The 15153-nt window shown below is 40.8% G+C and overlaps 1 protein-coding gene across 4 annotated transcripts in view; it reads right to left on the reverse strand.

Annotated features, from left to right (window-relative positions):
* The window catches only part of LOC102218752 (neural cell adhesion molecule L1.1-like), a 48929-nt gene that overhangs the window by 3940 nt on the left and 29836 nt on the right, over window positions 1–15153 (reverse strand). For 3 of the 4 annotated variants that reach the window (XM_023336584.1, XM_023336567.1, XM_023336576.1), the window contains 18 exons: window positions 11563–11706; window positions 11369–11480; window positions 10027–10187; window positions 9722–9875; window positions 8233–8369; window positions 7852–7953; window positions 7199–7405; window positions 6789–6859; window positions 6486–6711; window positions 5827–5933; window positions 4947–5211; window positions 4047–4169; window positions 3801–3968; window positions 3261–3374; window positions 2303–2452; window positions 2085–2216; window positions 1934–2003; window positions 1435–1446 (listed from right to left, as the gene is read on the reverse strand). In XM_023336584.1, the coding sequence (XP_023192352.1) occupies window positions 1435–1446; window positions 1934–2003; window positions 2085–2216; window positions 2303–2452; window positions 3261–3374; window positions 3801–3968; window positions 4047–4169; window positions 4947–5211; window positions 5827–5933; window positions 6486–6711; window positions 6789–6859; window positions 7199–7405; window positions 7852–7953; window positions 8233–8369; window positions 9722–9875; window positions 10027–10187; window positions 11369–11480; window positions 11563–11706 (2455 nt within the window). The remainder of the gene's footprint in view (window positions 1–1434; window positions 1447–1933; window positions 2004–2084; window positions 2217–2302; window positions 2453–3260; window positions 3375–3800; window positions 3969–4046; window positions 4170–4946; window positions 5212–5826; window positions 5934–6485; window positions 6712–6788; window positions 6860–7198; window positions 7406–7851; window positions 7954–8232; window positions 8370–9721; window positions 9876–10026; window positions 10188–11368; window positions 11481–11562; window positions 11707–15153) is intronic. The other variant, XM_023336581.1, reaches the window with a different exon arrangement.

Below are 15153 nucleotides of genomic sequence, written 5' to 3' on the forward strand. Positions count from 1 at the left end.
GCTATTTAGACAACAAACTACATATTTAGTTAATTCAGAGATAAATATTTAGTTGTTAAACTCAATGTTTAGTTAGCAAAATAAATAAATAGCTTGAAACTAAATGTTTAGTTTGAAGTCAATTACTGAAGTTGGTAACATGTGGAGATAAATATTGAGCTTAGAACTAAATATTTAGTTTATTAACTAGATTGAAGCTACTAATTGTTTAGCTTGATATCTAGTTTTGAGCTAAATATTTTGCTTGAAGCTAGTTATTAAGCTTGCTAGCTAACTTTACAGCTAATTGTTTAGCTTGCTAACTAAATTGGAACTAAATATTAAGCTTGAAACAGAATATTTAGCTTACTAATGAAGCTAAATATTCATTAGAATAGAATAGAATTCAACTTTATTGTCATTGCACTGTCACAAGTACAAGCAACGAGATGTAGTTTGCATCTATCCAGCTGTGCTCTATGAGATATAAATATTTATTTACAGATGTACAAGACTATGTATGTATGGACTATAAGAGGTTATAGCAAGAGATATAGATATTGTGTATAAATATAAATATGGGAGCTATATGCACAGATTATACAGATTATACAAGAATGTTAGGGAATGGATTATATATGTATATAAAGCTAAATAATTAGCTTACTAACTAGTTTGGATGTAAATGTTTAGTTTGAAACAGTGATATTTTTAATGACTGAATACTGTGGTGAAAATATGATTTAAACAATTTAATCCTTAGTTATTTTTCTCTTATAACAGGTTAAATAACCCAGATTACAGCTGTAAATGTTTACAAACAGCATTTCCCAGCATGATGCGTATCGAGTCACAATGTAAAGGCAACAAAGGTTTGGTCTCCCCACTGGGAACCTTCAGGAGAAACGGCTCCAGATTCAACAGGATCCAAATCTGATTGGTCTCTCAGACATTTTTAAATTTCTCCTCATTTCCTCATAAAAACGTGAAAAACTAGAAAAACAAAGATTTGTGTGGCTGCTAAAACCTTTGCACTTTCAGAGTGAGAACAGGTTTAATTTGCTTCAGCAGTGAATAATTTCTCAGCCTTTAAAAGTGAAACCAGACGGTTGCAACAGAAATAAAAACGGCTTCAGGAAGGACTTTGATGCCGAGCGGGAAGCATCCAGGTGAGGTTGCAGGAAAGGTGAGAGCATGACTCAGCGCTATTTTATCAGACTTTTTTACTGGTTTTACTGCTGGTGTAAACTGGTTTGGGAGAGAAAACCATCCAAATCCCAGAAAGCAGTGAAAGATGTTGAAAATGAGGCGGACATGATAAGCAAGCATCAACGTTTTCTTTAACCATCTGAAATAATTTGTTCAGATATTTATCAGATTTAAGAACAGAAAGGTTTTATTTTATGCCAGTGAGAACGAAAAAGCACATGACAACAGGAAGGCCGACTCCCTCACCTCTCCAGAGATCTGCAGGAAAAGCAGGAGAGGAGGAAAGAAAGACATGAGAGCAAAAACAAAACGCAACATTCAGTGATTCCTCTTTGTTCCCAGAGCCGGCCCCAGGCATATGCAAATCAAACAGCTGCTTAGCGCCCCCAACAGCACCAAGCCAGCAGGATAAAACAAGTACATTTAAAATAACACTGAGTAAAATAAACTAAATGCTATTACATGTAGAAAAATTATTCCTGTTGTTGACTGATGGTGAAATATAAGACATCAAACTTGTTAACTAATTTACAAGTTTGATGTAAATAAGCTCTAAATTAATCGGTTGATAAATTTAGAGTTTATCAACTGATTTCACTTTCAAATATTTATAAAAATATGTCACAATTAATTACCAAAAGGTTTGAGCCGGGAGGTTCAAAGAGGTCTATTTCATTATTGATTCCTGATACAGTGACTGTTGGTTCTGATAGGTTCTGATCGGTTCCGATCGGCGGTGACTCACCTGTACTCGCCGAAGGTTTCATCCTTGTTCTGAAGGTCGAAGTCGATCTCCTTTTTCTCTTTGTCCTTCACTGTGAGGAGAAAAACGTTCTTCCACATCAGCACGTTGTATTTACGTCGTATTTTCCGTCAGATCATCAGGTCGGGCGTACCTGCGTATTTCCCCCCCCTGCTGCGCTTAATGAGGCAGAGGATGAGGAGGATGAGGATGAGGAGCACGATGGCGCTGATGAGTCCAATCAACCAGCCCTGGGTGGCAAACCGGCCCGGCATTTCCGACGGCACTGAGGCAGAAACGTTTCTCCTTTATAGCGTCTTTATGAACGTCAACAACATTCAGTCCAGGAAGTTTGTGTTTGTGCGGACGCACCTGGTCCGACGGTCCGCAGCATTTCCTGCCAGTGCGTGTTGTTGTCGTGCAGGATCCTCAGGCTGTACTCGGTTCCTGGCTGGAGGCCCATCAGCGAATAGAAACCCTGCGTGGAGTTGATCAGCTCTGACTCCTCCCACTGACCACCAGCTGCACACAAAGAGAAATAACACAAGTTAGCTGCTGCGTTTCTGTTACTAATGTCGATATTCTGCTTTTATATATATATATATATATATGTATATATATATATATAATTTCACAATAGTAATGTTTCCATTAAATAAGAAACATAATTAAAATCCCACGTGAATCACTTTATTTACGCGATAAGCCATTAAAAAACTACTACTTCCTGTCTGTCGTCTTCTTTGTCGTTTCCTCCAGTAGTAACATCCGGTTGTTGATCATGTGACTCTTGTGACACGAAAGAAGTGTTTCCATTGCAGTTTCACAAAATAAACCAATTTTTATATGACCACAAAAACCAACTCAACGTAGCACAAAAAACTTTTAATCAAAATTTTCTACATTTTTCCCCCCAAAATTGGCATCTTTCCATTAAACAAGTTTATTTTCATAATTCCAATTTGCGCAGTTATATGGTTACTGAAACTGCAGTTACTGATGTATTTTTGTCTGTTAAGTAATCTGAAGTCTGCAGAATAGAGTAGAATAGAATAAAAATATATTATAGAAATAAAATGTTCATGTTTGTTAAACATTGTTTGAAATCCAGCATATCAGTGCAGAAAAACTGCAGAAATGTTACTTAAACACCAGCATGTATGTAAATACTTGTTGTGAGCAGGATGCTGGTCTCCTAGCAACCAGCAGGGCTGAAACTGGGTGCAATTTGGAGGAGTGCGCCCTTCTCCTCTGCTTCACATCTTTTTCCAAGGTTTTAAAAACGTAAACATTTGGTGAAACTGGAATCTGGACGTGTCCTGCTGCTCACCACTCTTCCGGAGGTAGTGGATGTGGAAGCCGTGGTTCCGGTGGCGGTCTTCAGGCACCCAGCTCAGGTTGAGCGACGTGACACTGGAAACCACGGTGATGTTTGTGGGAGGAGCTACAGGAAGCAGACAGGCGTTTACGTATGCGATTCCACAAAAGTTCAATAGAACAATTTAATGTTTGTAAAGTTACACAGCCAAAAATTAACATTCATTTATCCTGTCGAGAGAAAAAAATGGGGGTTCGGTTTTCCGTCATATTTTCATCTCGTTACTCATTCATTTATAAAATTTTCAAACTAAATATTCAATTAGCAAAGTAAATATTAAGCTTCAAACTAAATATTTAGTTAGCGTTTGAAGCTAAATATTTAGCTCAAAGCTAATTAAATATTTAGTTTGTAAATCAAATGTTTGGCTGGGTAACAAAGTATTTATCTTGCTATCAAATGGCGCCCCATAATAATCCAGAGCATCACTGTGTATTAACTTGTGGTTTCTGATTGTGGGCTGAAGCTGGGGTTTGATGGCGGTGCGTTTACCTCCTTCCAGCAGCGTGGCGCCCCTCCGTGTGATGGGCGGACCCTGTCCTGCTGCGGTGCGTGCGATGACCTTAAACAGGTAATAGCTGCTTGGGTCCAGATTCTTCAGTTCAACCTGGTTTACGTTGAAAACATTGATCATCTGGATCTCCATCTGGCTGCCTCCCTCTGACATGAAGCAAACCAGGCCCAACGTCAGATAAATTCATCCTGAATAAAGTCTCTTTTTTCAGACTCAGATGTTACCTTGCTGATATTGCACCTCGTAGCCCTGAAGTTCTCCGTTAACTTCATGCGGAGGAGTCCAGTGAAGAACCAGAGAGGTTTCCGTTGGGCTTTCAAACCTCAGAGATGCAGGAGGACCAGGAGCTGTGAAGACAAACGCACCAAGAAGGAGAGCAGAAAAATCGCTGGTCAACCTGGAAAACCGAGCAAGGAGCCCAAACTTCTCTGTGTTGTTGCGATAACTTAAAGACGTCCTATTATGATTCCTTATTCACTACATTTTTCACTTGATTAGATTTTAATCTGCCTATTTTAATCTGTTTTAAATCCAAATAAGCTGCTGCTGGCCACGCCCCCAAACCAATGTTTACACTATTGTGAAAGTGGCTGAAAACAGATGAGAAATACAATAGTACATCTTGGAAAAGCAGAAGTGGAGCCTCCTGCTCAACCAACAAGAATGCACCAAGTGGATTCTGGATGGAAAGTCAACCACACTGAAAAAACACAAAATCTTACCAAGTATTTTTGTTCTAATTTCTAATGCACACTAAGATAATCTGGCAGTGGAACTAGAACTGGACCTCCACCGGGGTGGCTAGATAACGGGTTGAGCTTGGCTGCGGTTGCTAGGAAATGGCGCAGTTTGACTTAATTGGGAGGTTTTTGAAACGGCTTGTTTTTCAGACACCAAAAAACAGGAACTTATTACCAAAACATGGCTGAGTATTTTTCTAAGTGCTGTTTAAACGTTGAGGCTGTTTCTAGAAACAGCAGGAACCCAAATGGAAGAATAAAAATGTGCAAAAGGAGAATTTTGCATTATAGTTCCCCTTTAGAACTCAAACTGTATGTTTTTGTACAGTAGCAGCCAATCAGAGCTCCAGACCAAATGGATTTATTATCTAAACGTTGCCTCACCTCCCTCCGGCGTGTTGAAACGCGTCGGTGAGGAGCGAGGGCTCTCCCCTTTGCTGTTGAAGGCGGTGAGCTCCAGTTCGTACTGGGAGAACAGACGCAGGCCAGTAATCTCAGTGACCGTCTTGGGACCATCGACCTGCACCATCCAGTTGTTCCTGTTTGCCAGTTTGTGTTGCTCCAGTCGGTGTCTCTCCGCCGTGTGGTGGTGTTTGCCGAGAGATCTCCTGTCCCGTCCGCTGGAGGAACCCAGCCTCCTGATGTACAGCTGAAGAAGAAGAAAGATGATGACAGCTTTACTGGAGTCCCAAACTGGATTCTACAACCAAAACCAACTGGGTTTACTGGTTCAAATGTCCTGGGAAACCAGTTAGGAAGCAGCCATCAGTTACCTTCCACTCTGCAGAAACACAGAATCTCACCAAATGTTTTCCTCTGGTTTCCACTGCAGAGCAACAAATCAACTTTATCGATCAGTTCAGCTTTTGGTTTTTGAAGATTTAATTTCTGGAAACCAGGATTTTGTCCACCAACACACTCCTTGGGTTTCCACAGATCAGAGTGATGTCAGCGCGCTGAGGGCGGCCATTTTGTTTGACAAACATGTTTCACAGCTTCAATTTAATTGGACTTTGAAGTCAGAGCAACTCTATAACAATGTATTGGAGCCAGGCTAAGTCTACATTTTTAACTACAAAAATGTATTCTTGTAAAATTACGAGAATAAATTTGTAATATTACAAGTTTTGTCTTATTTCATGTTCTGAGATATTTGCATTTTTTAGAAATGTTTGGTAGGTTTCTGTGTTTTTGCATGGAAGCAGCTCTCCGTCTGGCTGGAAACGTTTTCCAGGATATTCCAGGACCTTGTAGGGAAGCGTACCCTGTAGCCCAGCAGGTGGCCGCGGACGTTCTGCGCTTCGTTCCACGTCACTGTGACGGTGCTGTTCACAACGCTGAAGGCAACACCGGTGGGCGGCTCCTCCGGCTCTGCAAGCAGAAAAACAGAAAGAGGCTTTTATTTTGACAGTCTGATATGAGGGAAAGGTTTCGATTTGAAGTGGAGGACATTGATAATCCTGAGAGGGAGCCAAAGAAAACATATTATAATAAATAAATGATTTAATCTTGCACTAATTGAACCTGGTCTTTTCATCTCTTAAATTCATGTAAACAAAAACATTAACATGCTTTTCTTGATGCTTTTAATAGTCTAATATCAGCAGAAACAACCGGCACTGAGTTTGAAGAGTTACAATGCTTATACTGCTTTAAATCTGTTTAAAACCACAAATTTTACTGTATTTTTTCAGGAATCTAATGACATACAGTATCCACACATGTTGCTATTTTATAGCCTTATTCTAAACCAGTGGAGCCCAAAGTGGCTATTTTTCTACAAAATTTGAAAAATAATCTCAAACTGAAGTCAAAAATTAGAATTTTAAAAGTCCCAAATGCATCATAGTAACTGTCAGAGTCAACGTGGAGTTAGAAAGTTGAACTTCCTGACTGTAATAAATAAGTAATCAGGAGACGTACTGTCCTCCCCGGAGTGTCCAGTGTTCGCCTCGGGAGTCGGTCCCGACTCGATCGCGTTGACAGCCTGGACTTTGATCTCAAACGGCGTGAAGGTTCCCGTGTTGTTCACCGTGAACGGCGGAGACTTGACGTAGGACCAGTTCCAGTCTGCATTTTTATTGTCGGCCTCCCGCCAGTACACCCGGTACTGGAAGTCCTGGCCGTTGTGGAGACGTTTTTCCATCTCCTGCGGAGGAAAACCAACAGATTCGGTTGAAGTTTGGAAGCATTTCCTGTTTGGAAGCGAAGCGCTGAGCCACTCACATCCCAGGTGATGAGCAGAACGCCCGGCTCTGTGGAGTTGGTGCGAACATTCGTGGGGTTCGAACGTGGCGCTGTGGGAAAGCGAAGCGGAGAAAAAATTAGGATTTTCATTTCAACTCGTTTCCTAAAGAACCGACTGTAATACTAGAAATACTTCAACATATTTTTACTCAAGTAAAAATAAAAGAAGCTGTCCAGGAAATTACTCTAGAAAGTATTTGGTAAAAAGTCTACTCATGTAACTGATCAAACTGTCAATAATTTTATATCTAAAAATTGCATCATCAGACTACAAGTAACAAAAAATAACAAATCAATTTATTTCAATGAAAAACTTATGAAACTTTAACAAAAACTGCAATTTTTGTAAACAGTACAGTGTAGTAAAAATACTCCTCGTTCAGGTTCACCTGCAGGCGGAGTGCTGCGCGGCTCGGTTGGCTCGCTGGCTTTGCTTCGGCCCAGTTTGTTCACGGCGGTGACCCTGAAGCGGTAGCGGCAGAACGGCTGCAGGCTGAGCTGGAAGTGGCTGAAGTCTCCAGGAACCGTCGTCCAATTCCTCCACGCCGCGGCGCCGCTGTCCGACTGCGGCTTCTCCTCGGCTTCAACGATGAACTCTAAAGGCAGAAACTCGGGCCGTAAGCGATAACGCCTTAACGCACGATTAATCTGAAAATATTAACCTATTAATCTTACATAACACAGATTAATCTAAATACCATTTTGACAAACAACGATGAAAGACGGAAGTTTTCCTCGACATTTTAAACTTTCTTGTGTTGCGTCACTAGCCAGTGTGTGAACATCCACGTGCACCAGATCAAAATTTCACTCAAATTACGCCGGTGTTGCACCACATTCTGTGACCACAGGAGGCGCTGTTGCATTTTAACACGATGCTACGCCAAAAACGTAGGAAGGAAAATAAAGAAAAGGCCGAACTGTGTTTGAGTTTCCGGTTTGAACTCGTTCATGCGGACGATAATCCAGTGAAATGAAGCTCAGGTGACTTTTTTTAGAAATCCAAACCAAACAGATGCGTCTGAGTTTTTCTCCTCTCTACCTGTTATGGGGCTGTTGTGTGAAGATCCTGGGATCCAGCTGAGGGTGGCGCTGTAGTCCTCAATGGGGGACAGCGATACAGAGCCGGGGGGGTCCGGTGGAGCTGCGGGCCCAGAAAGTTGCTCCAGTTAGAAGTTCACATGCATCCCATCTTCACCATGAATCTAATCTTAGCTCAGAGCTTTTAGCAATTTATTTTAGCTCATATTTTTTAATGCAGAGGAATTTTAAAAGTTCGGTGAGTTCACTGCTGAGTTGCAGCGCAACTAGTTGTAGGAAGTTGCATACTGGATATTCAACCAATGTTTTACTTTTCAGCAGAAATGATCGACGTCATTTTTATTGGTAAAGCCAATAAACTAAAATAAAGCGACTTCCATACCTAACACAGTGATGGAGCCGGTGGCCGTCACCTGGCCCACTGGGTCGGTTCTGACCTCACAGGAAAACTTTCCTGTGTCGTCTTGTTGGGCTTTTTTCACCTGTAAGGTGTGGTTCTTGTGGAGATTGTACCTGAATCTAGAGAAAAAACAAGCAGAAAAGTGATGCAAATATCAAACAACTGGACAATACATCAATAATAATATACATCGCAGCAGACAGGATCAATATCAATAGATAATATGTCTGACAGACTATTAAATATATAGACATGTTGCAACATGACGTCACACACAAAAGATCCCGCCCCGAACTCCCTGAGGACAAACAGCTGCTGGCTAACAATGACTAGCATCGGTTTTAGCTGTCAAATGATCAACTTAAAGAGATAAATATTAAATGCATCCATAATATATAAAAGAAAAAGGGACGCAGCGCTTTGCTACTAATCGTCAACACTACAACTGGGTAACAAGTTCAGGAAAAAAAATAGTGAGGGAGCGGGAAGTAGTTCAGTTATGCTAGCTTGACTATGACAACCGTGACATGTAGATGGGATGTGGAATCCGTTACAATAAAAAAAAGCAACATAACACCAACTAACTTAACACCAACTAACTTGACTAATCAACTATGGCTGCGTTATCTTAGCTAATAGCAGCGGAGGCTAATCTACACTTATTAATAATCGTAAACATTAGTAAAAACAAACATCAAGCATAAAAACATAAAGCTGTGACACACTGAATGTTCTGTTCTTTGTGTGGGAAATGTTTGAGTGTTTTTTAAAACCTGATATACTAGTGGACCTGTTGCTATGGCAACAAGTCTGAGTAGCACAGCTGAGACAGAGCGAGAAAAAGAGGAGTACGAGTTGTTTTTTCTGTTATTTTTCCCTTTGCTGTACCACACTGCACTAAATTAAAAACACCTAAAGAACAGTCTTTAGTTTGTGCTTATGCACAAAATTTCCAGATGTAAAAATAAAATCTAACGAGTCTGAAGAATATTCACTGAATTCCAATGCAGAACTGCACAGCTTTCTGGGAAATGTAGGCAGAGGAAAGACTTCAGCCGCTAAACCTCTAACAGCCAGCTAAACGAGGCGAGTGGCTTCAACTAACTCGCTCGCTCTTTAGTTGCCTAGCAACAACCCGCTGAGTATCTTCCACAACAGTAGCTTAATGTTTTGTCTCATAACTGCTTAAAAATAAAGAACGGCTTGGAGAAAAAACAAGATAAAACAGGATGGATCATTCCACCAGTTGGTCAGTATTTCAGTCGATATCAATAATTACTAATATTGACTGATACGAAGTGCTGATACGTTTCTCAGTCATATTGCTCAGCCTTACAAACAACCAAAGCCTGATAAATATGACTGGATGAAATAGTGTTAGAATAATCCAGATTCTGGACGGTCTCCCCCTCAGCAGAACCAGTCTGTTGCCAGTGTGTTTTCATGCATGTTCGGGTTTGTGGGCGTTTACTTGTTAGGCATTGGGAAGTTCAGGTGCTGTCCGTCTTTTTTCCACTGGACGTTGGCATGCAGCCGAGGATCTTTGTAGAAGTGACAGTCCAGGTAAGCAGTTTGTCCCCGGTGGACGTGAACGTCCAGCGGACCTTTAAGAATCACAGTTTGATCTGGAAGAGAGAGGAACCATCACATTTTATTTTGGACATCTATCAAATCACCTTTACTCACGAGGGAGTTTTATATTCACAAGAGCATAAAAGTAAATAAATATGACATAAACAGCAATTAAAAGGAGAAGAAAGCTGAAAACTCCCTCACTGAAGACTTCCAGGTTAGCAGTGATGGAGATGTCGGTGTTGTCAACAGAGCAGGTGTAGGCGCCGCTGTCCTCATGGGTGACGTTGACCAGTTCAACCGTCCCATTGGTGAATAAGGAAACGCGATTATCCAACAGCAGAGGAACGGCGTCCTCACGCAGCCTGAACACAGAGAAGCAGTCGCTGCTTTAGCATTAGCCTCACTAAAGTTATAACTAACTTTAGAGCTTTAGCATTAGCCTGACTAAAGTTATAACTAACTTTAGCGCTTTAGCATTAGCCTCACTAAAGTTATAACTAACTTTAGAGCTTTAGCATTAGCCTGACTAAAGTTATAACTAACTTTAGCGCTTTAGCATTAGCCTGACTAAAGTTATAACTAACTTTAGTGCTTTAGCATTAGCCTGACTAAAATTATAACTAACTTTAGCGCTTTAGCATTAGCCTGCCTAAAGTTATAACTAACTGTAGCGCTTTAGCGTTAGCCTGACTAAAGTTATAACTAACTTTAGCGCTTTAGCATTAGCCTGACTAAAATTATAACTAACTTTAGCGCTTTAGCATTAGCCTGACTAAAGTTATAACTAACTGTAGCGCTTTAGCATTAGCCTGACTAAAGTTATAACTAACTGTAGCGCTTTAGCGTTAGCCTGACTAAAGTTATAACTAACTTTAGCGCTTTAGCATTAGCCTGACTAAAGTTATAACTAACTTTAGCGCTTTAGTGTTAACATAATGATTATGACGTGTTTATGATATTTTTATGTTTTCATGATGTTTGAAATCATAAAGCACTTTGAACTGCCTCGTTGCTGAAATGTGAGGTACAAATAAACTTGACTGATATGATTAGAGCATTAGCATTAGCGCAGCTAGCTTTAAAGTTAGCGGTTCCCACCACAGCTGAAACCCATTTGTTTAGAGTCACCTTTGACTAATAACTAGAAAGTAGATGAATTCTTGTCTGGATTACAACTTTTCTCCCACTGTAATGTTTTTTAAAATCATTATTTCTGTTTATTTTATCACTTTGAACTTCCCTATAAGCTAAAGCGCGCTGTACAAATAACTTTGACTTGACTTAAGTAGTATTTATTTATACTATATCTGGCACTCATGAACTAATACCCACAAATATTAATCCCAGAAACTAATCTGACTAAATTGATTGAGGTATTTTTCTTTTCACATGGGTTTGTGCTGAAAAAGTCATCAAAGTTGCTTCATTTTATTTGCTTATTAGTACATTATCAGTATGTGGAATCACTTTGATGTACAGAACTTTAAATTCTCACCTTGATTTGAGTTTTTTTGTTCTAGATTAAATTCTCTGTGCTTCTCACCATGTAATCTGAGGTCGGGGAGCCCCAAACGACTCGCAGTCCATGCTGACTTGTTCACCTTCAAACACTTTGTACACAATCCCATCAGAAGACAGGATCTGAGGCGGGAGCTCTGCAGGACAGAACCAGACTCATCCACACATTCTGGAGCATGACAGTGATTTTACGCACAGCAGAGTGTGACGCGTTCCCACCGACGACAAACAGGTTGATGTTCTGCAGGATGGAGCCGTGAACGTTGGCGGCTTCACACTGATAGATGGCCGTGTCAGAAACGACCACGTCCCTCAGGATCAGCGCGCTGCCGGTCACGCTGCGGCGAGGATCCTCGTCCACCGCTGCCCAGGGATTTACGCCGAAAAGAAAAATGGCGGAGGAGGAGAGAGAAGAAGAAAAACCGGCACAATAAGAAGGCAACTCTTCCTGCTGCTGGCTCGCTGCATCAGCGATGATTATTTGCAATCAGAGTTCTGTGAAGGACTGGCACATAAACTGTCCCAGAGGTTATCGCGATAAACAATAATATTGTTGCTTTGAGACCATTTTAAGGCAACATAATGGTAAATGTATGATAATAATACAAAAACACATTCTCAAGATCAATAAGCTTTAAATTCTAACCAACATCAACGACATTTTAAATATCCAAAATAAATAAATAAAACAAACAACAAATAAAATTCATTCTAAAGACTCTGAAAACAAAATTATTCTAAATAATTTACAAAACTCCAGACTGAAAACTTTCATCCTCCAGTTTTTGGTAGAAAAAAACAATGTCAAGAAAATCCGAGCTCATCCCACTTCCCCATGCTGGAGATTTTAGTTTAACAGTAATAATAAATAAAGTTATCTTTAAAATGAATCACTCAAGTGACATCAAGGCCCAACAGTAGACTTAAGTGTCAATAAAGTTAGTTTAACAGTAATAATAAATAAAGTTATCTTTAAAATGAATCACTCAAGTGATATCTAGGCCCAACAGTAGACTTAAGTGTCAATAAAATAAATCTGGTTGTGTGTGTTGTTTTTGTCTCATGCAAACTTTGCTTTAATTCTACTTTTTTCTATCTAATCATAAGAAATCATAGTCAGTCAGAAAGAGTCATTAAACAGGAAAAGCAGGTTTCCTGGAAAAAGAGGAAGTAAGTTCCAGCCTGCAGATTTATAAAAAATAGCTGAGACTATTCCTTATTTTAAATCATGAAAGTTTAAAGAATGAAATCTAAACATTTTGGTAATTTGATAAGATTCAAAGTAAAATACTTATATTAATATTGGTTTACTTGTAATAATATTTACACGAACATTTGTGGGAACACTTACAAGAAAAACAAGTAACTGTAACTTTGGCATCAAATAATTAGAATCATGTATTATTCTTGGTTTCTTTTCAGAAAAACATCTGTAATAACTCACATTAAGATTATAATAAGTATAATTAATAAGTTATGGTTATAAAATCATAAATGAATGATAAATCAGAGAAGCTGAAGAAAATAAATGTGATATAAGTTATGGTTATAAAATTATAAATGAATGCTAAATCAGAGAAGCTAAAGAAAATAAATGTGATATAAATGTGATTTTGACATTGAACTTGAAATGGTGTAAAAAGGTGTAACTGCAATTAAACATCACTGATATGTTGGAGGTAGAGAGTAGGTGAAAGGTGAAAGGCAAGGAACTAACAGGAGAGCAGAGATGATCAACGCCTTATTTAGAGAGTAGGTGAAAGGTTGTGCAGGCAATGGACATAGGAGGTTGAGCAACCCTGAGACATTAGCACAGACATCAGGAAATGTCTGTAAGACAGTGATGGATATGAGATCATCTGTCTGAGCAGTCAGAAACCCTATAAAAGGTGAGTGCAAAAGAGGAACCGTTCGTTGGATCCTCCGGGCAGCTTCGAGCCAAGAGATGGACAAAGAACTCTGCAGCTGAAGAAGAGCCGGGGCCACGGAGCCGAAGACTGTCCTGCTCATGCATGGGGACCAACCCGTCTGGCCCACAACCTGTGGCTTCGAATCGCACTTCTCTCATCGGCTGGGTTCAGACCCCAAAGACAAAGATGAAGACAAAGGCAAAGACAAAGAAGAAGAACTGGTGCCTTCCTTCCTGCCAGCACCAAGTCCTGTGTGACCTCACCATCCATGCGGAGAGGAGGCTCATCAGACCTACAGAGATTCCTGCCTTCGCTGATCAACATCTTCCTCCTGCTGCAACACCTTCTTCATCATCAGACCTGCGGAGATCCTGGCCTTCATCGATCGGCGTCTTCCTCCTGCTGCAACACCTTCTTCATCATCAGACCTGCGGAGATCCTGGCCTTCATCGATCGGCGTCTTCCTCCTGCTGCAACACCTTCTTCATCATCAGACCTGCGGAGATCCTGGCCTTCATCGATCGGCGTCTTCCTCCTGCTGCAGCACCTTCTTCGTCGTCGTGCCAGGTCTGGGGTTCGAGGCGCCAGGCTCCGTCCGTCTCTCTCAAAGGTTCCTTTTTTTTAGTTCTTAGTATCAGCAGTAGGGAAAGACAGACTAGATGATTGATTTTACTTATTTGATTATTTCTGCTACTGAATTAAGCTGTACTGACCCTTGCAAAAATGCCTTACTAATAAAATATTTAGCATAAAGAAAATCTAAAAGATGTTGTGGACATTCAGTTAATGAGTCACCTTAAAGTTCTTTGATGGTTGTAAAATAGCTGTGATGTTTGATTCTGGAGAGGAAAAAGTTTAAAATGTTTTTAAGTTGCTGGTAGCCCAAATTTAAAACGTCATCCTTGGGACTCGCCCGAGTCACTAAAACCTACCTGGTTCAATAACAAATGCAAGTTGTAAAATAAGAGAACGAGCGACCGTTAACAGGTGTGCTCTGTGAAACTAGTTGGCTGTAGGCTGCTCAGTCTGGCTAATTCACAGGGGGAAGAAGGGTGAGACACCTGGATGTAGGCCGTTAAAAATCAGGTGAATCGTTTCTCGAAACCAGCTTAAACAGAGTTTACTTCAGTTCTGGACAGGGTAAATCCCGGCAGATTTAGGAAACTCAATTAACCCGTTAGATGGAGAGCTGGTAGCACATCTCCCCTCTCAGAAGAGGAAGTACGAGAGTGAGAGTAGAGACAGAAAGGAGGGGGGGGGGTGTTGCGCAACAACAAGTGGCGCCCAACGTGGGGCCCAGACTAACGGAGTAGGAGGGCCCTATGCCAAGTCAGTGAAAACAGATGTGAGGATCTGAATAGCTCACTTGGTTTGTTAACTCTTAGGGAATAGAGTTAATGGTGACTGATATGGCCGTCAGTCACAACCCTTGCAGTAACTGTATGGCATACAGGTGAGGGAAAGCTTCTACTGAGGATAAATGACCGGATCCAGACAGTGAAGCTAGTAGCCAACATAGTCTAGACCCATCCCTGCTCGAAGCGCAAAGAGAGGCTTTGGGGGATAGACAACTCGAACCGACAGAGAGACGGAGTGATGGATGATCACTTCGAGGAGGAAAATCTGGGGAAGAAACCGGAGGAAGCCGGCCGCCCAGATCGTTTGGAAAAGGAGGAGACCTCAACAGAACTGCATCAACTTTCTACACAGCTACTGTGACTCAGACCTGAAGCAAGGGGGGACGTTGGTTCCAAGAATGAGGAACTGAAACATCAACCCCTGACAAAGGAAAGTTGGCTCAGTCTTGCTGGAGTGGTTCGTGATGTAATGCTGACAAGAAAAGAAAAGACCAGCCTGCAAGCATGCACAAGAAACACAGAAAAGTATCATCAGCTGACGA

The sequence above is a fragment of the Xiphophorus maculatus genome, chromosome 1, assembly GCF_002775205.1.
Source record: "Xiphophorus maculatus strain JP 163 A chromosome 1, X_maculatus-5.0-male, whole genome shotgun sequence".
NCBI classification, from domain to species: Eukaryota; Metazoa; Chordata; class Actinopteri; order Cyprinodontiformes; family Poeciliidae; genus Xiphophorus; species Xiphophorus maculatus.